Source organism: Heterocephalus glaber, unplaced genomic scaffold, assembly GCF_053883595.1.
Source record: "Heterocephalus glaber isolate CG9 unplaced genomic scaffold, H.glaber_assembly_v1.0 deba00001454, whole genome shotgun sequence".
NCBI classification, from domain to species: domain Eukaryota; kingdom Metazoa; phylum Chordata; class Mammalia; order Rodentia; family Bathyergidae; genus Heterocephalus; species Heterocephalus glaber.
In genome coordinates this window covers 17134529-17160103 of record NW_028258303.1, presented here as the reverse complement: position 1 = coordinate 17160103, position 25575 = coordinate 17134529, and the positions used below count along the sequence as shown (strand labels likewise).

Below are 25575 nucleotides of genomic sequence, written 5' to 3'. Positions count from 1 at the left end.
GAAGAGTATGTTGTTATTATTTGTGCTTCCTTTGTAAAGCAGTACTGAGCCATTGAATGTGTATTAGAGAAATATGTTTCCTTTGTTAAATAGGAAAGTTTCTATGGAAAAAATAATGTTACTAATTTTGGATAAGCCACCACCCTGAGTGCTTTACAATAGAGAATCATGTAATTCTCACAACAAACCTGTCTTATCACCTGCATGTTACATGTGAGAATACAGAGGCACACGGAATTGTGTAATTCCTTTAAGGTTCCTTAGCTTTTAATTTTGGAACCAGGATTCAGAACCAGATCACCTTCTATCTGGCTTCCATTCTCACCATTTGTAGAGATTATTTTTCCATTATGAAAATTATGAGAACTTTTCACATTTCAGTTGGGAAACCTTGGAAAAAATTAAATATATAATTAGAAATAAAAAGTTTTTAAATGCTATGATTAGAAACAACTCTTCTATTGTTGTTGTTGTTGCTGTTGTTTTGAGACAGGGTCTCGCTGTAGTTCAGGCTGGCCTTGAACTCACTATGTAGCCCAGGCTGGCCTCCAACTCAGGGTGATCCTCTTGCCTCAGCCTCCCAAGTGCTGGGATTACAGGTGTTCACCACCATACCTGGCTTCTGCTATTGTTCTTTCCCCCTGAAAATGGTGCTTTCAGAAAGTGCTGTTCTGGTACCAGTGTGCAGTAGAAGGGAATTTTGCTAAGGGGCAGGGGATTTCTTTTTCCATGAAGATACTTACACGTTGCTCTTTGAGAGGTTCCATACCTTGTTTTGATACAGATGAGTAAAGATATTTTGGAAGTATACCTATAGACTCTTACTCATCAGCTAGACAGTTAAAAATTGGGTGTATATACTGATAAATACTATTTCTTTAATGTGAATTTTCAAAAGGGCAAAACAATGAAGCTGTCTTGGGAGAAGACACAAAGTCCAGTTGTGTGGTGGTCTGATAGCTAGAAGCTCTGGGTGAAGGCAGCTAGGTGATCTGGGTGTCTAATGAAAGTTGTCAGCATGTTTAAAAACAAAAGGTATGTTTTATAGCAATGATTGCATGTAGACACCCAGAACACGGAACCAGCTACTGGGGCATGGGATGAGTAAAGGAAGTTGTCAGTTACCTATTAGGTGTTGGCAGTTTTCCATACATTAGCTCATGGAGGCTTTGGACTTGCCTAACCACTGGTGTTGCTCTTCCATGTAATCAACAATGATGAGGTTAAAACTCAGTCATCTGTCACCTTGCTCAAGGCTGTAGGTAGTGTTGGTGGCTCATTAGCCCAGGGTTTAGGCTGGTTCAGTGTCCAACGAGGACTGTCTACCACAGTACACAGTGTGAATGGTGCCCCAGGCTGTGCCACCAGGCTCAGGCTTTTGGGGGAGCTGGGGCTGAGTGAGTGGAGCTGTTAAGCTTCAAAGAAAGGGAAAGATAAAAAGCCTGGGGAAATTTAGGAGTGGCTGGAGTCAGTTTGGGAAGCTTGAGCAGCCTCAGAGACTCCTGACAGCTGGCCACTCACTTCCTCCCTCTGTCCTGTCTTCTTTCCGGGAGTCAGAAGCCTCTAACCAGTGGTGGTAAACCTATGGCACATGTGCTGCAGCCAGCTGTTTTTATCATTGAAAGCTCACAGTATCTATGGGTCAGGAGTCCAGCAGTGCCTTACTTAGGTCATCTGCTCTCATCTCACAAGAGAGCCATCAAAGGCTCAACTAGCTGTGTCCCTTTTCATGGCTTTCCCAGGAAAGGGGTCCTCTTTCACACTCTTATGATTGTTGGCAGAATTAAATTCCTTATGGTTGTAGGACTGAGGTCCTCATTTTCTTGCACAGCATCAACTGGAGGTCTCTTCCTGCCTTCTCACAGACCTTTCAGCACAGGGCAACTTATTTTTTCAAAGCCATGTGGAAAGCTTTTTTACAAGACAAAGTCTTAGAACAGACCTGGGATGTCCCTCCCATCACTGTTTCATTTTGTTGATGAGAAACAAGTCACAGGTTTTCTCATCACACAAGGGAAAATATTGTAGAAGAATGTGAAAGCAGGGTTAGAGTTACAAGGGCATATTGGAATCTGGCACATTATACCAAGCTCCTGTACATCTCTGAGGTGAGGTCTCTGATTAAGAATGGTGGCCATATGCCTATGCAAAACCACATGTACAAGACCAGAGCTTTGCTCATCCATGGTCATAGCAGCATTATTCACAATAGCCAAAAGATGAAAACCACCCAGTGCTTATTGATAGATGAATAGATAATGAAAATGCAGTGTCTCCAGAGTGTACATAGAGTGGGGTATTATTCAGGCTTTAAAAAGGGGTGACCCATGCTACAGCATAAATGAACCTTGAAGACATTGAACTGCATGAAATAAACCAAGCTCAAAACACACAAGTATTGAACGATTTCACTTATATGAGATCGCTAGTGGTCACATACATAGAGACTTGAAGTAGAAGAGAGATTACCAGGGCAGAAAGGATGGAGGGAACTGTGAGAGTATATAACAGGTATCGAGCTGGGAAGATGAGAAAAGTTCTGGAGGCGAATGGTGGTGATGGCTGCTGTACACTTTGAAATAGAATGGCACATTTTATGTCATATATATTTTATCACAACTTAAAAAAATGTTCAGAGTCCTAGGGCTGGCTTGAGTGTGTTTCTAGGTGCCTGGCTATATTTCAGGTTCCAGACAAGCTGTTGGGAGGAGAAGAGTAAAGACTTCTTCCTTTTTTGTATTTATATCTTAAAAGAGGACAAGCCATGTCAAAGTCTTGTAGTAAACATTAATTGATTGTTGTTAATCAGCTGTCATTAACTAATATTAATTAGTGATGGATTGCTTGATGAGTAATCAGTGAAGGTATATTCGCAGTCCAGGGATATGGAAATAAAGAGGAAGGTAAGATTAAACTCTTATATTTTCATGTTGACAGCTGTCATTTGTAATCTTCAGTGTACTTTGTGAGCACTCAGGGAATATAAAAATACTGATCCCTGAGTCCAGCTCCCAAGGAGTGGTTTGAGGTGAAAGGCCAGGCATTTGGAGCTATAAGGCCACCCCTAATGATCAGAATGCGCGGCCACAATGGAGGACCGGGCTGTTATAGGAACAGGCCTCCCTGCAGCTGACTCTGCCAATAGTCAATCTGATGACTCGAGAGGAATACTAATTATAGACCTTTCCGAAACTATTTACCTTGCATACCTAATTACCATGCCCCACAGTGATGAATATGCATATCATTCAGTGTGTCAGATTAACTTCCTTGTAAGTTTTGGTTGTTTTCAATGTTTCATTATTGAACTCTGTTCTTTGATTCTAAGGGGAATAGGGTCACCTGCAAAATCTTAAAAGAGAGAAATGTTTGTTGTGGACATGAAGGAACAGCAAATATGATTAAATTACTTGCGTGTTTGATTACGTGGGCAGTAGGTAAGAGAGTTGACAGGAGAGAGCCATGCTTGTTTATTGATTACCCATGGAATGACCTCTTCTTTTGCTTACTGGTTTCCCAATTTATAAACAAACCTGTGCTTTCATGAGGTATTTTTTGTTGTCATTGTTGGCTTATTTCTCAAAAATGTTTTATTGGCGGGGACAGGAAATAAAGAGGTGTTTATCCTATTTATTATCTGTGCCTTATTTATTAGGTGCCTGAAATTTTTCAAGCTTACTCTTGTCTCTGTACTCATACTGTTTAAACACAGAGAAAGAATATGTATGTTCTTCCGCTTTCTCTTTCTCTTTCTTCTTTTTTTGATGAAGTCCTAGTATAGGGCAAGTATGGTGCTAGACGTTAGATAGTGAGTGCATGAAAATAGTAAGTTGCACCTTTAAAGAACAGAGTTTCTTTGGAAAAATTAAAGTTTATGTCAATCTTAATAACCTAAGCCTTAGGTGCGCAAAGGGAAAAAGAGCATACTCGACCTGGTGGGATCAGGAAGATCCTGTAAAAGAGAAAATCTCAATCTGGGTTTTGAGGGCTGAGTGGGCTACGTGGAGACAAAAAGCGCTGGTGTATTTGGGGGCAGGAAGTAGCTCAGTGGGCCTGGCAGTACCTGGTAGTACCACAAATAAAGATAGGTCTTAATTAGAGAGCTTTCACACCTGTTCTAACACTTTTAAACTGGCTGGCTTATAGTACCAGCTAACTCTGATGTAGCTTAACTCTGTATGTGCTGTTCTTTGTGCTTTCTGTTGTTAGCTGGTTTAATTCTCACTGAAATTCAGTGGACTGTGTCTCTTGCTGGTTTACAGATGAGAAAACTTAGAGGTTAAGTGACTTGCCCAAGGTTTCATAGTTAATAAATGGCAGAACTTGGAATCAGATCCTCCCAGGCCAGCTTCAGATCTTTTGCCCTTAATAAATATGCCTTACCATGTGCTTTCTGTTTGTATATACAGTATAGCCAAGCTGTGAAATGCCACACAGGTTCAGTTGTTACAGGCCCTGTCCTTACAAGAACTCTTGGTAGCCTGGAAAGAAAGCAGAGGCTCTTGGCCCCTGGCTTTTCACTGAGGCTTTTGCAAAGAAGCTTGGGAGGTAACATGGGTGAGTGTGGCAAAAGCAATGACAGCAGAGGCCTTTGAGACACATGACTCAGGAGGACTGAGGGCCCAGCACAAGAATTTTGGTGAGGGACAGTTCCTGAAACAAATTACCCTTCCTTAGAGGAGGGTAATTTATTGCTTCCAGGAATGTCAACTGTGCAAGTGGGGGTTTAAAAGGATTGCAGAAGGATCGCTGATGTGCCTCCGGTGGCTGTGAGATTGAGATGTATTCCCACAGAGGAACTTTGAACTCGGTAGAGGGTCCTAGAAGCGCCTTATTGCTCTGTGGTTTCTAGAACTTACCACTTCCTATTTTTCCCCCTAGAAAAACATGCTATTACTATTTCCATTGCCAACTACTACTATTACTACTTATTATTTACTGGCACATTATTAAGCTCATGCACATAATATTTTTATGAAGCTGGTATGATTATCCTGCCCTCACCGCGATGAGAAGTCTGAGATTCAAAAAGGTTCCATAACTTGTCCAAGATCGTGAAGCTGTGAGAAAGCAGAGCCAAAATTTGAACCTAGGGTTTTTCGATTTCCAAGCCATACATGTTTTTTTTTAAAAAAAATTATTATTTTTATTTAAATTATCTAAATTATCTAATTATTTAAATTAGTTTGTTAATGTACACAAGTAATAAAGTGAGTACATCCATGAAATCACCCAACATTGCCAGAAAATAGAGCACTACTAGACCCTCCAAAGCCTGTTGGGCCGCTGCCAGCCTCTACCCGTTACACACTTCAGAGATCGCTGATCTCTTCACTACTAGATCCATTTCTGCATAGTTTTGAACTATATTTTAATGAAATTATACAGTGTACTCTATAGACTCTGGCTTCTTTTGTTTATATAGTGAGATTTATTTGTGTTATTGTATAGGGAAGTGATTTATTTTCTTTGCTATATAGTATTTATGCTTTATAGTGCTATATAGTGTTATTATGACTAATAAGAATTTATCAGTTTTTCTATTGATGGACATAGAGATGCTTCTGGTAGTTGGTAATTATCTGCAATGCTGCTAGGAATATTTTTTCTCATTTTTTGTTGCACATATGTATGACACATAGAAACCTAGAAGTGAAATAGCTAAACAGTACATTATTTCTAAGTTGAAATTTAACATAGATGCCTAAACAATTTTCCAAAACAGAAATATACTTCACCAGCAATTTGTGTGTGTTAAGTTCTTCCACTTACTCAACAGCTTTTGCCGCTGGCGATCTTTTTCATTATAGCCATCTGGTGAGTGTGTAGTGAGTGTTATCTTGTTGTTCCTTTAGCTTGTTTCCCCTTCATAATTAACAATGGTGAGTACTTTTCAATGTATTTTCCATGGATTTTTTTTTCCCTCACAGAGGTATGATACAATTATTGTTGTACATTGGGTATCTGTGTATAGAGGCCAGTTTCTGGACTTTGAATTCTGTTCTGGAATTCATTTTTTGCCCATCGTTATGCCAATAACATAATCCCACTTATTTTGATTGACAACAGTTCTTGTTATCCATTGCTTTAAGTATTCTAGCTTTGTTTTTGTTCTTCAATTTTTAAGGCTCTTCTTGAGTTTTTTTTTTATGACTATAAGAATTTTAGAATCAGTCCGTTTTTATAATTTCATTTTTTTTTTTTGGTACTGGGGATTGAACTCAGGACCTTGTGCTTGCGAGGCAGGTGCAATGCTGCTGAGCTAAATTCCCGGCCCCATTTTTACAATTTTAAAAAGCATAAGTTAGAATTTCATTGAACCTGACTAGTTTGAATAGAGTTAACATATTAAAATGTATTCATTCAACCACAACCATAAGATATCCCTCCATTTACTTAGGTTTTCATTTCTCATAATCATATTTTCTACTTTCCTATGTAGATATCCATCTTTGTTAGATATAATCCTGCATAGCTAATTTTTTTAGCCTATCTTAAATGATGTCATTTATAATTTTTTACTTTTAATTATTTGGTGCTGGAATATAAATACATAATTACATTTTTACATTGAATTTATATCTGGTGACATTGTTGAAATCAGTTGTTAATTTTGATAACTTAACGGTACATTCTTTTGAGGTTTTCATATATCCAACTATGTCTTTTGTCTTTTTTTTTTTTTTTGGTACTGGGGATCGAACTTGGGTCCTTGCACTTCCGTAACAGGCAGTGAAACCACTGAGGTAAATCCCCGGCCCAAATTTAAAGTCATTTTTTTGAGGGGTACCAGCGATCGAACTCGAGTCCTTGCACTTGCGAGGCAGGCAGCGGAACCACTGAGCTAAATCCCCAGCCCTTCCAACTATGTCTTTTGGAAAGAATGGCAATTTAATTTTTCTTTCCCCATGTTTACATGTTTGATAATTTTTCTTCTGTTCCTTCTTTGTTGAATTTGCTGAGACTTCAGTTTTGGGATGTACTTCAGTTTTGGGGTGGTGTTCCATTCTGGTACCAAGTGTAAAGCTTCAGTGTTTCACAGTGTAATATTTTCTGGCTTGGTTTTATTTTATACATATAAAATGTTTAATTAGGTTAATTTGCTAAAAGCTTTTTAAAATTTAAAAATCATTATAAGTATTTAATTTTATCAACTAGATTTTCTGCATCAAACTAGATTTGCTATATAGCTCTTCTGTTCTTTTTTATGTGGTTAATTATATTATTAATTTTCAATTTAATCTATTTTGCATATTTTTTTGCCTTTATGTTTAGGGGATACTAGCTTTAATTTTTATTTCATATAATATGATTTTTTATAACACTATTCTGACACTGTGAGTTGGAAAAAAGTTCTCTTTTCTATTTTCTAGAAAATACTCTGTTAAATTAATATTTTTTTCTTTAAATGCCTGGAAATTTTAGTGGTGAAGTTACTTGGATCTAGAATTTTCTAAGTGGGATAGGTTTTATTTAATTTCTTTATTGCTAATTAAATTTTCTGCTCCTTTTGTATCCTATTTGGTAAATTGTAGTTTTCTAGAGATTTTTTTCATTGCTTCTGACTTTTCAGAATAGTTGTTGTTATTCACTCATTTTTCATATCTTTAATGTCTGTAGTGATGTCTCCTCATTTCTACTGTTAGTCGCCATACTTCTCTATCCCTTTCTCTTCCCTCAACATTCTGTCTTGCCATGAATTTATCATAAGTCTTTTCAAATAAACTACTTTGGGGCATATTGATTCTCTTCATTTTCCTTTTCTTCTGGCTTTTATTATTTTATGTGTCTTTTTCATGTCCTTTCCCTCTTTCTTTGTTTGATTTGCTTTAATGTTTCTAGGTTTTTGAGATGGACACTTATGTCTTTCCTTTATCATCTTTATTCCTATATGTTACATCTATGTGATTATTAAAAATTTCTACGCATCATTTTAATTTTTATATGTTGTTTTATTATTTATTTCAAAATATTATTGATTTAGTTTATGATTTAATCTTTGACCAGTGGGTGTTTAGAAATGTAGTGCACTGTTCTCAAACCCTTGAGGACTTTATGATTTTTTTAAATTGTCTTCTAACTTGTTCTTCTGTATTCAAAGAACGTACTGTGTTATTTCAATCTTACGAGATTTGTTGAAACTTTGCTGTTCTTTAAGATTCACCATTTGGCAGATTTTTACAAAGGTTGATTGACTCTTGAAAAGTGTGTGTATTTTGAATTTATTGAGTAAAGGCTTAAAATATCAAGTAGATGAAGAGATTAAGTGAAGTTGAATAATCAGTTGTTTAGACCTTCTGGTTTCTGGATTATTTTTGTCTGTTTTTTTCATTAGTTATTTGGTTATTATTATTATTTGGTTATTATTATTATTATTATTGGTTATTATTATCATTAGTTATTTCATTAGTTATTCATTAGTTATTATTCTTCCAAAATAATTATGAGAAATTTACATTTTTCTTCTTTTAATTTTATCAATATTGATTTATGTATTTTGATGCTATATTACCATGTGCATTGGTACTTAGAATAATTACACAAGTATATATATATATATCTGTATCTGTACCTATATATGTACCTATATCTATATAATTAGTACACACATGGTATTTCCTTTAATTATTCTGACAACCTTATCTTCTAATTGAATATTTAGTACATTTATAATATAATATAAATATAAAATATTTGGATTTAAATTGAATCCTTTAATTTTTTTTTTTTTTTTTTTTTGGTACCAGGGATTGAACTTGGGTCCTTGTGCTTGCGCAGCAGGAGACGAAACCACTGAGCTAAATCCCCGGCCCGAATGCTTTAATATTTGATATCTATTTGTTCCACTTCTTCAGTTTTTTTTTTATAGTTCAGTTTCTTTTTCTTTTTTTTCTTGCCATTTCCTTGGATACATGTCTTTATAGCATTTTATCTTTTTTAGCTTTTTAGTTAAACATTCTTTGACTAATCTTGCAGGGGTTACTCTAAATTATTCACATCAGTACTTTATTAAAGTTCTAATAGCACTAGAATTAGTACTTTTAACAGGGCCCATATCTTAAATTCTGCTAACTCCTTTTATTGTCTCTCATTCACTTGCATTTTTTACTGTTTCTATACATTGATTTATCCTGTACTTTACACTTCATATTACTATTATTATTCTTTTATAAAGACAACCTTCATTTAGTCACTCACATATTTACTTTTCCTATTCCCCTTTCTTTCTTCTGTTATCTGCTAGTTTTCATCTGAAAATGATGGAATTCCTTCTATCTGGAACTCTCCCTGAATTATGAATCTGTTGCCAATGGGAAAACATTTTGAATATCTCTTTCATTTTGAGAGGCTATTTTCACTGGGTATAGCTATTAAAATAGACTCTGTGAAGCAGTTTGAAGATGTCCTACTATGTTCTGTTTCTGTTATTTCTGTTGAGTGATTAGCCCTATTAGTCATTTATTTTTCACTACTTTTATATGTTTTCTCTTTGTATTTTGTTTTTCAACAATTTGACTTAGATATCACTTTAATTTTACTTTTTTTGTTTCGAGTTGGAAGTGTTTCTTGTTTTTGATTTGATTTTTTTCCTCATTGATTTTTGAAAATTCTTAAATATCTTTTCATGTATTATTTTTTTCCCACATTATTTTCCTTTCTTCAGTGGCCTGGATTATACATCTGTTCACCTTCTTTATTTTTCCTCACATGTCACCTGTATTTTCTTTGTTTTCCATCCTATAGTCTCTCTAGTCTTGTGTACATTAATTGTACCTGTATATACTTAGTTTCTACTCTTTTTCAGCTTTATCTTATTAGACTTTTAAAGCTGCCTATTGTGTTCTAAGCCCCAGATGCTGTATTTTTCAGTATTACAGTTTCCATTTGTTTGTTTAAAAAATTCATGTTCTCTGCTGACATTAATTTTATCCTTAATTTTCTTAAACATAGTAATTACAGTTTTATTAAGATCCATTCATAATAACTACAATATTTTATCTACTATAGATCTGATTCTACTGTCTTTTTTTCTTGGTCTTTAGTCATTGAGTTTTTTCTTTTGTTATGCCTGGTAATTTCAGATGTCATGTCAGATATTCCTTATGAAAAAACTTTAGAGAAAATTTGAGTGTCTAGATTTTGTTAACTTCTTATGGAGGCCGGGGATGTAGCTCAGCGGCACAGCACCTTCCTGAAAAGCTCAAGGTCCAAAAAACTCCTTGCAGAAAAGATTTTCCCTTGTTTCTGGCAATCAGTTACACTAGGAGTAAGTAATTTTAATAAAAATAGTGTTTTGTTCATTTGGTAGTTGGTTTCTGTTCTTTATTTTGTGTGTGGGGATGAGGAGTGGTAATCCCTTTTGGTTGTGCTGTTTTGGTTCGTCCCTTTTCATAGTTTGCAACCTTTCAAATAGCCCACTTGACATCCTGGGTCTTTAGCACGGTTCCTCCTTCGTGGTGTGCCTTAAACACCAGCTTTTGTTTGTTTCACCTTTGGAGAAAGTCAAAACTCAAGCCAAAACATCAAGGCCGGCTAGTCATCAAATGCCTCGAAGGGAAAAGCATAAATAAATGCCAGGCTTATGATCTCTTGTAAGTATTAGGTCCTCAAGTCATCCCTGTATGGATGAATATTCAACATTTTAACAGATTTTTATCTGTCTGTCTACATATCTCCCTCTCTGTCTCATCATCTTTTGTTGCTGTTTCATGGGAGCAGAGAGAGTTGTGTTGATAATAGCTTGTCTATCATAGTAGGAGGAAAAGTTGAATATCCATATCTTTAACTGGTATTATACACTGCCCTTTAATAGGACAAAATCAAGATAAGATTTACTCATCCCAGAATTTATAATCTAGTTTATAGAAAAGTTCATAGAGAACTTTTCCAGTAGTAGAATATTACAATATATTTATACACTAAACTAAATTATGGGATCTTGGAAATCTCTGAGATCATGAGCATTTTAAAATTAATTTTTATGTCCTAAGTGGATGGTTGATAACATTTGTCAAGTAGCATTGACATGAATACAAGTATTATAGTCATTTAGGGTAGAATGTAAAGATGGTACGGGCTGCAACATCTATGTAGCATCACAAGGGGTTTCTCAGTGGATGCATATGATTTGAATAGGCTGAGGAAAGAAGAAACAAAATAATGTTAGAGGAGAAAACATGTTCCAAGCCTTAAGATAAAGCTGGAAGACATAGGGATACAGTGAGTCTATTGTAAGAAAGAATGTCTTTGAGGTAGAAAGTACTGGACGGATAAGGTGGAGCTATGTAGTGGGAAAAGACAAATGTTAGATAATGGGATATTGACTTTCTTATATGGTAAAAAAGGTAATTTCACAGTACTTCTATTAAAGGTTAACAGAAATTAAGCCAAAAAGATATCAAGATGTGATAAATTGGTTTATACAGATTTAATGACAGACTGCTTTGTAATTTTAAACTGTGCATTATGAATTTCCAGCACACTTTTCCATGTAAAGAAACAGTACTTCTTGGAACATACTTTGGGAAATAGGAGTATATGGGCATCAAGGAAACACTGATTGGACTATTTACCTAGCCCAGAAAGTCCATGGGCTTTTTTGGTATTGTTCACAGTTTTACCACTTGCACCTCGAAGATTACCTAGCAAAAAGATATTCTCAGTATATATTTTGTGGATTTTAGTGGTAAAGGAAGAATGAGGTTAGGGTGAAATTAGGATGAAATTTTTTTGGTTGATTTTTTTCTAGAAAGATTAATCTAATAATATGGTCCAAGATGAGCTGTAAAGGAGGAGGCTAGAAGCTGACATTCTAGAAAAGAAGCAGGTAAAATTGTCAAGACGTATGACTTGTTCTTGGATTGTGAGGATAACCTTGAAAATGGAAAATAAAATGAATGATAGAGATATTTGGTAAAGAGAATTGACAAGAAGGAAGTTCTCAAGGAATTCACCAGTTTGGATAGATCCAAGGATGATTAGTCAGTGCAGAGAAGAAGTTTTTACAGAGCTTCATACTGTTTCCTTCCTGCAGCCTAATGATCTGTCTGATGGTGGAGTCATTCAGGAAGTTAACTAATGCTATGAAGTCTTTGTGTTTGAGAATTTTCTGTGAAAAAGATCACTAATTTTCAAACAGTGAAGTTAATATTCAGAGAACATTTGGTAAAAAATTAGCAAAAAGCCATTCTAGAAAATCATACTGACAGTAAATATATTGTTCAGAGGTTCTGACAGTTCATAAAGCATCTTTTCTTCCAATTCAGTAACTTTGTGTTCTCTGCATATAAAGTATGTTCCTTAAAATATTTGAATTTTATGGTACTTTAAGTAACTATTTTGAGCTACTTGTTTTTCAAGAGAAAGCAGAATGTCCTAGGTTTGTCAACAAGTAGTACTTGTATTTAGTTATGGACAAGGGATGACATTCAAAATGTAGATTCTATCCAGTCTAGACATCCCTAGAGGAAAACCTAGGCCAGACTGCATGGTAACCCTCTGTGTCAGATCACACCCAGGGTGCCCAAGGGAACCAACTTTCCTCCTCAGAAGAGGGGTTGGGATGGGGTGGGTTGAGAGCAGCACAGACTTCAGATTTATAGACTTATATTTAAATCCTATGATAAATCAGTTGCTTGTTATGTTTTATTCTACTTCATAAAATGGGAATAGTAATTATCTTCTAGGGTAGTGGTGAGGAGTAAATAAGATATAAAATAACTAGTTGCTTGGACTGTGCATATATACATCAATGAATGAATGCTGTGTGGTGATCTCTTAAAACTTCCTATTAACCAGATTTGCTTTCCTCCTGGAAATTGTGTGAGACAGAAATTTCCCAGCAGCAGTCCTTTGAGAGATGTGATGGAATTGGGAATGGTAATTAATTGGTATGCTGATACATACTACAGAACATTCAGAAATATTTTTAAGATTGTTCTATGTAAGCTATAGTGGTTTTAATGGTGAAGTGTTTGGTGGGACCAGAAAAAAAAATTGGCCTTGCAAGAAAAGTTGTCAGTGCGTAGGTAATAATATCAAGAATCAAAATGAAGTGAATTTAAATAGTAAAGCACTGTTCTCACGAATTGTAACTAATATCTCTTTTCCTTTACACCAGTGAGAAGAAGCTCATTACTGATGCCCTTAATAAAAACCAATTTCTGAAGAGACTGGACCCTCAGCAGATCAAAGACATGGTGGAGTGTATGTATGGGAGAAGCTATCAGCAAGGCAGCTACATCATTAAGCAAGGAGAGCCAGGAAATCATATTTTTGTGCTGGCTGGTAGGTTTCACAGATTTTTCCAGTTATCATATGTACTGGTCTTAGAGATTTTTGTAAGCATTTATAAAAACTCAAAACTGTTTGTTCTGTAAAATATGTAACAAATCAAATTCATGAAATGACAATATTGATGATCTAATTATAATGATACTACTTACTGTTTTTTATATAGGAATCTCATTGAACACTTAGTAGAGAGATCTCATTTTATTTTTTTGATCAGCCTTGTAAGGCAAGGGCTATTATCTCCATGGAGACTATAACCCAGAGCAGTTAAGTAACGTATCCAAAGTGACACAGTTTAAGTGGTGGAAGTAAAATGCAAATGTAGGGAATCTGACTTAAGAATCCATACTTTTATCGCAGTGCCACTCTCTTTAACAAGAAAAAAACCTGTTTCTATTCAAAATCCAGCTATTTATATTGACAGTTTCAGATAATTGTACTAGGAAAAAATTACTTTTGTAATTTTGGGAACTATTTTGATTATATATCAGTGATTTCAAAGAATGATTTAGGTACATGTAACCAATTGATAAATCAAATAGAACACCCTACAACTCACACCAGGAATTTTAGAACCATTTAAAAGGTTTCCTTTTCCTGTTATCACTTGAACATGCTTGTATGCTGGGAAGAGTGTAGCAGTTATATAGACAAAGGATTTATTTCGGAACTGCATAGATCTTATAATAGCTACTCAAGTTTTCTTTAGTTATAGAAGTAAGAAATTATCTAAACAGGGATTAAGGTTGTTAAATGCTTCATCCAATTCTGAATTGTCCTCAACTTTTTCAGTCTTAGGAAAGAAAGTTAAACTGGTTTACTCAAATGTTGTGGTAACCTGAGAAGTACTATGATCTACTTTACATTATAGTTTCTGGTAATCTAAGCAATATTTTTATTCTTATTTCCTTGGGGTTTTAGGTGTGGGGCAGAAGCTGCCTATCTAAACAAATTAAAAGACATGTGTATTTTAATTTGTAAGATGAAAATATTATTTTCATAGACTGAGTCTTAAAACATGTCTGTTTTCTAATTATTTGTCTATTGTTTGCCATATAGTCTTTATAGGCAACTTTAAAATTAAATGGTCATTCCCAAGTAATTATTCTACTCAAGTAGTGAATTACAGTTTTAATTTAGCTGGTCTTCAATTTTATAGTCTTGCAAATTTTCTCTCGGCCATTTCCCATCTATTTTAGCTGGGCAAGAGCATTCTGGCAAGAGAGACAGGTCATTCAGTCCACAAATATTTATGGAACCTGCTAGGAGAGGGTGAGACACTTGTGTCAGCCCATCTTGTTCCTTGCCAGTAGCTCTGATGAAAGGTGTGGGGAGAGAAAAAGTTGAACAGACCTCAGCATCAATGCAGCTATTGACATCAAGGCAGTGGCACATGTGAAAATGAAAATTGGATGGTTTCTTATATGAATTAATTAAAGTGTCATCTAAGGATGGAATTGCCTGGTTTAATTATCTGGCTGAGCAAATTAATTGGATAATTAAAAATCTCCCCTTTATAAAATACTGCATGAATAGCAAACAGCACAAGCATATTTAGCTTAAACTTTATATTCCATATAATTCTTCAGCGTCAAGTCCCATGAGCCATAACCAATTAGAAAAAATCCTTGGAAAGCATTAAGGTCCATGATATGAAATGGACAGTACCACCAAGTGAGTTTGAAGGACAGAATTTGCTATAATGAGAAAATTGCATATCTAATCTGTAGGATTTGGAACCAAAACAGGCGTGTTATTTTTCCTTACTGGAATATAAATTCTGTCAGAATAAGTATTTTCCTCTGATGTCTACTGTTGTTCTGGCACCTGGAACAGATCCTGGTGTGATCTAGATACTCAGAACAGATTTGTTGAATGAATGGATGGACAGAAAGGACCCATCTAATTAATGGTGAATTAGGGGGAAGAAAAGCTAATTCTTTCCCAAACATTTTTCTTCCTTTAAGAATCTAGATGTTTTTGCTTATGATTGGGGTGGGATAAGATTTTGTTTGAGAGGAGTGAAAAGGAGAGTAGCCAAGGCAAAAGAATTGTGAGAAGGTTGCCTGAGGCTGTCCTCTCCCTTCCTCCAGTCTTCTCCTACGTACAGGCAAGTGTCAGTCACTCTTGTGATCAACTTCCTTTTATAACTGATAGGTGTTACATTTTAAGGAATGAGAGGTTAGATAACAGTGGAGGACCATGAGAATAACTTCCCCAGGTCATGCAGCCAATAGCTAGTTTTTAGGACATACTATGACTGCTGCATTTTTCAAGACATAGTGTGATTGCTGAGCTCCTAGTAGAGGGGGAGTAGTTTCATGTACTACATTTTTCATAGGATAGAATGAACTTTAAACAAAACACTTGCAATCCACCACTTATGGGGAAGAGCTTTCCTGCAATGATAGTAATATTAACCATAGCTAATACTTACACAGCATTAACTACATCCTGCTCATTGTGATATGTTCTCTGCCCATATTAACTTATTTAATTATCATGGCAAATGTATGAAGTAAATATTATCTCCATTATCAGTGAGGAAGTTCACGCAGAGAGGGTAACCTTCTCAAGGTGAGTAAATGGCAGAGATGGTTTGGGGCGGTACTTTTAGCCACAATAGTATAAGAAGAATTATATAATATCTTACCTGTATGTTTTGTATATTTTTGTTTTTATTTTAATTTGTGAAATCCAGGTAGATTTTGACTATTTGTGTTTTTCTTAAATTTTACTTGATAGAGGGTCATCTAGAGGTGTTCCAAGGAGAGAAGTTGCTATCATCCATCCCTATGTGGACCACATTTGGGGAACTAGCCATTTTATACAACTGTACAAGGACCGCCTCTGTGAAAGGTAACAGGAGATGAAAGGTTCTGTTTTTGAATTGTTATGCAGTGTTAAGGCCATCTTACATCAGGTTTGCATACTAATCCAGAGTTTCTCTTTCCTATTTTGCACCATGTGCTCTTTTTAATAGAAATACTATGCCGCATTTTTTTAAATAAAATGGAGTACTACTTAGTCGTGAAGAGTGAGAAACTAGAGACATTTATAGCTAACTGGATGCACATTGAGGCCATACTCTTACATGAAATAAATAGAACACACATGTGTAAATACAAAATAGTTTCTCTGCTGTGAGAAACTGAAAGTGTAAATAAGGATCAAAATGTATAATAGATAATGTGAAATAGGAAGAAAAGGTCTAAAGGGGAAGGGGAACTGGGAGGGGTAGAGGAAAGGGAAGAAAGGAAAGGAAAAAATATGAGAAAAGGAAAAAATGGAAACAAAGCCTTTGTAAATAGGGAAGGGTGGAATGGAAGAAGGGAGGGCAGGGGAATGGGGAAAAATAAGAACCAAGATATATCATGTAAAGGCACAAATTCCCAATAATGAATGCCGTCGTATTGTGTACCTAAAATGTACCAATAAACTTAATGAATAAAAAATAAGTAAATAAAAGAAATATTATGCAGTGAGAGGACTTATATGGAATCACTTATCTAAATAATTCAAGTAACAAAGAACTCTTATCTCAGGTACCAGTCTATACACTATGAAAATGGCTGTATAATTGAATGATCCACTATTTCTCTAACTGCCACTGCACTTTTTACTACATGGCCATTTGCCTCTGCTCATAGAAAGTTTGCTTTCAGTCTCCATGAAGTTCTGACCATGTTATAAACCAGAACATTTAAAAATAAAATAAAACCAGTGAAAATGTGTGAATGTCATACCAAAAGGGATATGAATCAGAGCAATGAGCATTTTCATGAATGACTTTAGGATTGGCTTAATTGTTTCTCCTAGGAATCCCAATTTTTATTGCTTTTGTTGACGGTAATCTTAGATTTTTTTCAGAATAATTGAGATGTGTTATTGCTCAGTGTTTAGAACTGTGTCACATGTATTAACATTGCTGAGGTAGTTGCTAAAAATGCAGTTCTGTCCTCCCCTCTGCACCTGAAGAAAACTCTGACCATGAGGCCCTAGAGTCCTTATTTTTACCAATAATATTCAGAGGACTCTAATTTACTCTAAAGTTGGGTAAATGAGAGCTTTGGGTCTTGATCTATTTTCTGAGTTCTGATTACATTTTTTAAAAGTCTTACAATCACAATTTGATTTAGATTTGTTTTTTAAGAGCTTTTACTTCTGTTCCATTTCCTTTTTGGATTTTTTCCTTGATCTCAGTGTCTTTTTTTTACAAATTTTTTTTTGTCCCTAAAACTTTTTCTGATAATTTAAAAATTATTTGTATGCCTTTATGCTATAGTAATCCTAGCTATCCTTAAAATATATTCGATCTCTTTTGCAACGATGTCTAAACAATATAAAAAGACACATTAAAAAGCACATACATACACACAGAGATCTAACTTCCAGTTATTTGCTTAGAGTTTTTCACTCTTTGATTAGCCACTGGTTGGCTGGCTTTCTCTAACCTTACAGCAGGAATCTGAAATTCATCTTGATGATGTTGTGCATAATCAGGGACTGCAAACTCATTTGAACATCATCCTAAACAAAACATAATTAGAAAGGCAATCTTCTGCTACCCACTTCCAAATCATGGTACATTTCAAAGCCAAAATAATTTATAAACTTAGTTACCATTTATTTTGCTGCTTCTCTTTCCCATTTGCATGTTTAAGTAATGCATTTTCCAAGAAATGAAAGTTGACTAATTATTTTATTTACTTTTCTCAATGGTGAGACAAAATACTTGACCCCCAAAGTTAAAGGAGAAAAAGTTTATTTGACTCATAGTTTGTAGAGGTTTCAGTTCACAGTCAGCTGGCTCCAAGGCAGGGTGGCATGGCAGAGGGGCATCACAGAGGAGAAACAGTCCATGGCAGGCAGAAGCCACAAAGCAGCAAAGTAGTGAGCCCCAAGTGGTCCTCTTTCTGTCCCTTATATCTTATCCAGACTACCCACACTTGGGGTGGTAGTACTCAGGGTGGGGCGATCTTAATCCTAGTGTCAGACCATGAATCCATCCCCGCAGCACACACTCTAGATCCAGCCATCTCCAAAAAGCCCCATTTACGACAACCTGAGGCTTTGTGGGGACATCTAAATACAAGCCGTAACACTGATGAACACTTTTGAGTACTGTTTTAATGTGGTGTGAAGCAATGTTTTATTATTATTTTCTTGATTTTTCTAAAGCTATTACCAATGTTAAAACGTGGGCATTAGATCGAGAAGTTTTCCAGAACATCATGAGGAGGACAGCCCAAGCTAGAGATGAACAGTACAGAAACTTCCTCCGAAGGTAAGGATAACACAGTGGGCAAAGAGCACAGCTGATTATATAGCCATAGGATGCATATGTTGGTTTTATCAAAATGGTAATTTTTTATAGATTCTCTAATTTAAGCATTTTTAATATATTGAACTAAGGGACCAAAGTATTCTCTTGTGGTAAATGCCACTGCAAGAGAATATATCAAAAATTTTATTTACTTCTCATATATTTAATTATTTTTATATAATTATATTAAACACTATTAACTTTGTGTACTGGTTTATTTCTCTCATTAATTTTCACCATTTTCTCATTGATGAAACACGATATGCAACACCCAAAATTAAAGGAGGAAAGGTTTATTTGGCTCACAGTTTGTAGAGGTTTCAGTCCATAGTCAGCTGGCTCCAGGGCAGGATGGCATGGCAGAGGGGCATCGCAGAGGAGAAACAGTCCATGGCAAAGCAGGTCAAGCAGAAGGCAGCAAGCAGCAAACAAGTGACAAGCCATCACACTTGCCCTCTTTCTGTCCCTTATATTTTACCCAGGCTACATACCCTTAGGGCTGGTAGCACTCATACCCAGAGTGGGGCACCCTTACTCCTACCCAGAACTGTGCCAAACCAGTGGACTAATTTAGTAATCACAACATTAATCCCAGCATCACACACTCCAGATCCAGCCACCTCTGAAAACTGCCCACCTATGACCACAGGAGGCTTTGGGGGACATCTAGATACAAGCCATGATAGGATCTATAGTGTGTAGTATAGAAAAATGTGCAAAAAAATCCCCCCAATTTCACCTGGTTTGCTCACTTGTCTTTGAAAGACATCTGGAATTTGAAAGTGAAAGTGGATAGCAACCAGATAACCCTTCTAGTAATGCTTTTCTTAGAATAATATTAAAATTTATTTTACTATCCTTATTTTACCTGAGATATTCCTTTTCTCGTTTGCACAGCCACACTGTCTTCTAAATTAACATTATTTGTTGCAAATTAACTTTTCAAAAATGTTACTGTACTTATGATTACGTGGATCTTTGGGACATACTCATTTTATGGAATGTTGTGTACTTCAACAATTTGACTACAGCAATTTATATAGGAACAAATGTCTGTGTAATTTAAAAAGCAAGCTCCGGGACCAGGGATTTAATGAAACCACGCACAAGGACCCAAGTTCAATCCCCGGTACAAAAAAAAAGAACAAAAAAACCCCGCAAGCTCCAAATTAAGAAAAATTTTGAGCATAAGTTCATTACTTGAATTATTTTTGTGCCATTGGTGAGAGTTTTGACAATCTCAGGATCTGTACTGTAATGAAGCCTTAACACCTGTGGTGTTCTACTGATCACCAATGTGTTCTTTCACTGTTTAGTCCAAAAATAGATTGTAAGTTGTTCTTATTATATTTTTTTTTTTTTTTTTTTTTTTTTTTTTGTACCGGGGATTGAACTCGGGTCCTTGAGCTTGCATATATTTTGTTTTAAATGGAAGGAGTTTAGATAATCTACTAGTACATATGCCTTCCTTCCTTTTGTTATTTCATTAGTTCATTTAACAAATATTGACAGGCCTAAAAATCATGAATTCCATGAAAAATGAGATAAACCTGATCCCTGCCTTCCTAGAGGGGATGCAGACTAAGATTTCTCCTCATACCTGTTTCCCTACCAGTTCTACAAGGTGTGACAAGTTTACTAATATTATAGACTTAAGTTTGACCAGAAGTAAAACTTTCTAAGAAGCTTTTGTTAAGCACTGATAAATTCTGGTTGCCTTTTTACCATTTCAACAATAGAGATATAGAAAAAGGAAATACATTTTTCTTTGTTTATAATATACATTAAACATTTTTCCATTTACATTTTTCATTATATATGAAATATATAAGATACAAGATATGTAGTATGTATGTGAATTGCAAAAGATCATAACATCAGCAGTCTCACTACTAGGTATGTATCCAAAGGAGATGAAATCACTATGTCAAAGAGGTGTCCGCCTTCCTATGTTCCTTGCTGCACTACTTAAAATAGTTAGGAAATGGATACAACTTAAGTGTCCATCCGCCAATGAATGGATAAAGAAAATGTAGTATACACACACACACGCGCACACACACACACACACAAACACACAGAGTGGAATACCATTCGGCCATAGAAAGAATCAAATTCTGCCATTTGTTACAATAATATGGCTAGAAATGAAGATCATTATGCTAAGTGAAATAGACCAAGCGCAGAAAGGCAAGTACTGCATTACCTCATTCGTACATGTAATCTAAGAAAGTTTGTCTCATAGATGTTTAGAGTAGAGTGGTGGTTACGAGGATAGGGAGAGCAGGGGAAGGGAAGAATAGAGAAAGGTTCCTTAAAGTTATATGTAGAACAGAACAAGAAATTCTTGTGTGCAGTTGCAGTCGGGTGACTACATATAATGGTAATGTAATGCACATTTTAGTAAACTAGAGAAAAGAATTTTGATTGTATTTACCATACAGAAATAATAAATCCTTGAGGAGATAAATGTTCACCCTAATTTAGTCTTTGCACAATGTATACATGTATAGAAACATCACGTGGCACCCCATACATAAGACAATTTTTATATATTAGTTAAAAATAATTTTAAGTGAAAAATCCTAACAAAATAAATATCTCTGAAGCTGCAGCTGAACCTAAAGAATAGAAAGTTAAAATGCAGTGATGTTGACATTCCCATGGCCCCCAAAGAGCACTTTCAGCCTCCTGCTCCCCCTTTCCTTGGAAGTAGTCTGTATCAAGTTTGATGATCATTCTGTTGGTACTATTTAAAATTTTGCCTTTAACTCAATTTAGCCTATTTTCGAACTTCATACAATGATGTTATTTTTGCCACTGAATTTTTGACTCAGTATTTAAGATTCATTTCCCCTGCTATAGAGCATTGTTACCTGGCTCTATCACTGTGTTATTTATCTTTATCCCACTGGGACTTATCCCAGTGTCTTGCAATTGCAACTGATTCTGGTACAAACATTCTTATACATGTCTCTCAACCTCGTGCCTCCTGATATGCATGTGCAAGAGAGCTCAAGACTGAGCTCCCTGCATTTACAAAGTCAGAACTGATCATGCATTTTTGAAGTAGAATTATTTTTTCCATATCAGTGATAAATTGTAGATGGTAAAAAGACATAATTATCTTACAGAAATTGTACCAGTAGTCCTAAATAAAAACAGCTACAGCAGAAGAGAAAATTTTTTTAGGAGAACAACTTAATCATATGGATTGGTTAATCATACTGAAATTTCTGATTTTTTACAATAATAGAATTCAGTATTCTATTTCATTTTCTGTGCATTATTATCTGTAAAAATGTCCCTAGAACATGCCTCTGGCTCTCATTGATTTCAAAAGATAGTACAGAATGACTAATAATCAAAGATGATTTCAATGCCAATTCCCACATTCCCTCTGGATTCAGTCATTACTTAATTACAAGGATTCAGATCAAACTCTGACCCTTCACTGGAAGCAGAGCTGCTCACTTGGGCTAATAGAAGAGATATTGAAACATGGAAAGGAACACATTTCCAGATGTGATTCACTTTAAAAACCAACAAGAAATATAAAATTATTTTTCCTCCAAATAGAATGCGATTTCCCCTTCTTAATAGTGTACTATTTGCATTTATTTGCCTATGATAAAGGTTATACTTTCCAATTTGTACCAAATGCAGTTACTTATGTATTTTCAGTTATTTGAAGGTTTACTTTTTTAAATTTGGATTTTTATTAGTATCTGTTTGCAGTACATAGTGATTACATTCTTTGTGGGGAGATGTAAATAACACATCTTAATTAATTTTACAACCCCTTCCCCTCTACTGCTTCCCCCTTTCTTTATCCCCTTCTCATTTGCAAAATAAGATTGATTTTGGAGAAATTTAAGTGCATTGTAATTTTTAAATGAACATAAAAATTTTAGAACCTACACCTATCTGTATGTATTTATATTTTAATTCAGATTTCTTTTTAATTTTGAAGTGTGTCCTTGATGAAGAATTTACCTGAAGATAAACTAACCAAGATCATTGACTGCTTGGAAGTGGTAAGAGATTGTAAAGTAAAAAGTAAATTTCATTAGAAGATTTCAGAATCTAGTTGTCATATAGCACTGCAAATGAATAAAAAGGAAAAGATTGTAGATCACTGGTATACACAGACCAGAGGGCTCTTTCTATTGTGAAAAATCTTAGGCCAACTCACCCTGAATTAAGGGACCAGAGAGGTTAGCCTTTTTAGAAATGTATAAAAGGAAATTGGATTTGCATGTGTAAAGTGAAATTTGATTTACATATTTTTATCTTTTAGTGTATTTTATAAAACTAATCTACCTTACTCAACAGGCATTTGATTTTCTGCAGTTAACATCACAGTCTCTTCCAGAGCTTTTCTAGTACAAAGGCGGCAGCGAGGCATGATTAGGAAACGGAGCACAGAAAGGGCATGTTTGTGCTTTTGGTGACAGGACTATGAATCAGACTTTGGAACATTCTATACTTGAACACTCTAGGCCACTAAAATACATTTTAAGAAATTGTACTCAAGAAGCACTTTACCTATTTTAATATCTAGAGGGAAACGGTGTATTGGAATGTGTTCAAAAATTCATTTCATTTTAGGCATCACCCAGATGGTTGGTTGTAGTCCAAGCCTCGCCAAGTCTTTTTGTGAATAACGCTTTTATGACACGTACCTTGGATTCTAACGCTGTGCATTTTATGAAAACCTCTTCAGATTGCAGAGATTAAAATTCAGAGAAAATAACCCCTCACACTTTCTTGGGGGTTCAGCTTCATGGAAACTAAAATGTTTTTTTTTGTATGGAATTTACAGGAGGTAGGGAATGGTAAAGAAGTCACCTCTAGCCTCTAAGCTTTTGTAGAGCTGTATTCAGTGGGAGGAAATTTTAAAGAGCCCAGCAAGACTGACTGTTGACAGATTCATGCTTCTGTCAATCACAATTTAAAGTGTAAACTAATATCTGAGAAGGGAGCAGGGACCATTCTGTCCTTAAGTGTAAGCGACACCAGGAATGTTTCCGTGTACAATTTGTGGAGCTCACTCAGCAGTTTATCAAGGACAGCCCATGATGACACACAGTGCCTGGCCTCGTGTCCCCAGGGGGCTCAGATATGAAGTCATTTTCAAGAAGAGAGCCTGCCCTGCCCCTCTTGGGATTTTCCCAGTGTAACACAAACCAATCACAGATGTTACAAATTAATAATTCATCCCAATTTCTGAGAGTGTGTGCGTTAAAAGTAGAGAGGCCCTATTTTTTTTTTTTTTTTTGTTAACCAAGGAAATCTGTTTTTAATATTGGAATAGAGTAGATTTACCAGAGGGGAATTCCATGCTGACAGCAAATATGAAAATTTAGTGTCATTAAATAACTGCTAAATTAGACATATTTATGGCAGCCACAGGCAATAACTACAGAATATGTAGATGGGGGCTCAAATGCAGTATTAATTAACACACAATTCAAGCTTGAAAGTCTAATCTTTTAAAACACCCTAGAAAAGCTTTACTCTGTCTGAGCGTTTGGAGACAGCGGCTCAGTTTATAAAGGGCTCTTTATTCATACCTGGCAAACAAATGTGTCTCTGTAGTGTACAAAAATTCTCAGATGTGAAAGTGATTAACAAGAGAGTGCTAGGGTCTGTTTAGCGCTAAGAAAGGCACATCACTTGCCAGCACAGCCCAGCCTCAGGACCCATCAGCAGTCAGCTCCCAGTGCACAGGAGTTAGGACAGAGCACCCGAAGAGTTCTAGGACCAGCGATCCCACAAACCCACTCGCTCCATCATCTTCAAGAAAAACAGGTAGAATCTGTCATACTCGATAGGACTGTGATTTGGGAGGTCTTCTCTGTGAGTGTGCATGGAGCTAGAACTTCCTGTCACCAAGCAGTTGGGCTGGTATTTGTCTGTAATGTGGACTGTTGCACTTCTAGACAAATAGCCCCTACAGTGTAGTGCTCCAGCATCCTCTCTTGGCACTCAGAGCATCCTGTTCCAAAGGCAGCCGCTGCCTTGAAGCCCCTTCTCAGGGTGGGGTGTAGTGAGGGCTGATAACACAAACCACAGTGTGGTTGACGCATCTCTGAAGCATGCAGTACTAAAGAGAAGAGAGGAGGGAGTTTCTGGTCCCACAGGCAGGGATCAGTCCAGAAGTGGAGCCTGACTGTGCTGTCCTGAGTCACACACACAGAGATTAACCTCAGAGTCACCTGATGCTTTGATACCGAGCACTGGGATTTGACCTGGGGGGCTTCTGCACTGCCAGGCTGACTCACAAAGCCACAGCTGTAGTGTGGGTGAGGATGGAATAGTGTGGAATGTCCTTGTCCTTCCCACATGCCACCCCACACCCACCGAATCAGAAACTGATAGGAGCCCCCAAATCCACATCAGCGGTTAAATGATGGGATTCATGTGCTCATTAAAGCTTTTTATTTTCTCCAGTACTGAGAATCTGCGGCTAGAACCAAGGGGCTTTGTATTGAGCGACCTGCCCCCTCAGGGCTTTTCTTATGAGACAAAGTCTCCCTAAATCATTAATTTGCCCAGGCTGGGCTAGAACTTGTGAACCTGGGATCCTCCTGGCTCAGTCTCCCAGAAGGCTGAGATTACAGGCCTGTACCACAATTCCCAGCTCTCGTTTAAGTTTGAGAAACATGGATTTGTTTATGAATAGAATGCATATATTCAGAGTTTGCCACAGTCTGCCTCTTGATTCAGGCATTTTCCATTTTTAATCATTTTTTCCAAAGTCTACTCTTGGAGTCCCTGCTAACACTTGCATAAGCCAGAGAGTTTTTCTCATTTGAAAGATGACATCCAGAGTGATGAGAAAGTGGAGATTCTTGTGGATTCTGGTGCAGTTTAATGGACCAATGAATTGAATCTGAGGCAGCTGGAAATTGTAGAAGGCTCACCTGTCCACAGTCTGAAAGGATCTGTGG

At 36.1% G+C, this 25575-nt stretch overlaps 1 protein-coding gene across 4 annotated transcripts in view; it reads left to right on the top strand.

Annotated features, from left to right (window-relative positions):
• Positions 1-25575, top strand: part of Prkg2 (protein kinase cGMP-dependent 2) — a 104590-nt gene that overhangs the window by 15149 nt on the left and 63866 nt on the right. For all 4 annotated transcript variants that reach the window (XM_004847993.3, XM_004847992.3, XM_087215894.1 and 1 more), the window contains exons 3-6: positions 13121-13287; positions 16039-16152; positions 18475-18580; positions 22593-22656. In XM_004847993.3, coding sequence (XP_004848050.2) covers positions 13121-13287; positions 16039-16152; positions 18475-18580; positions 22593-22656 — 451 coding nt within the window. The remainder of the gene's footprint in view (positions 1-13120; positions 13288-16038; positions 16153-18474; positions 18581-22592; positions 22657-25575) is intronic.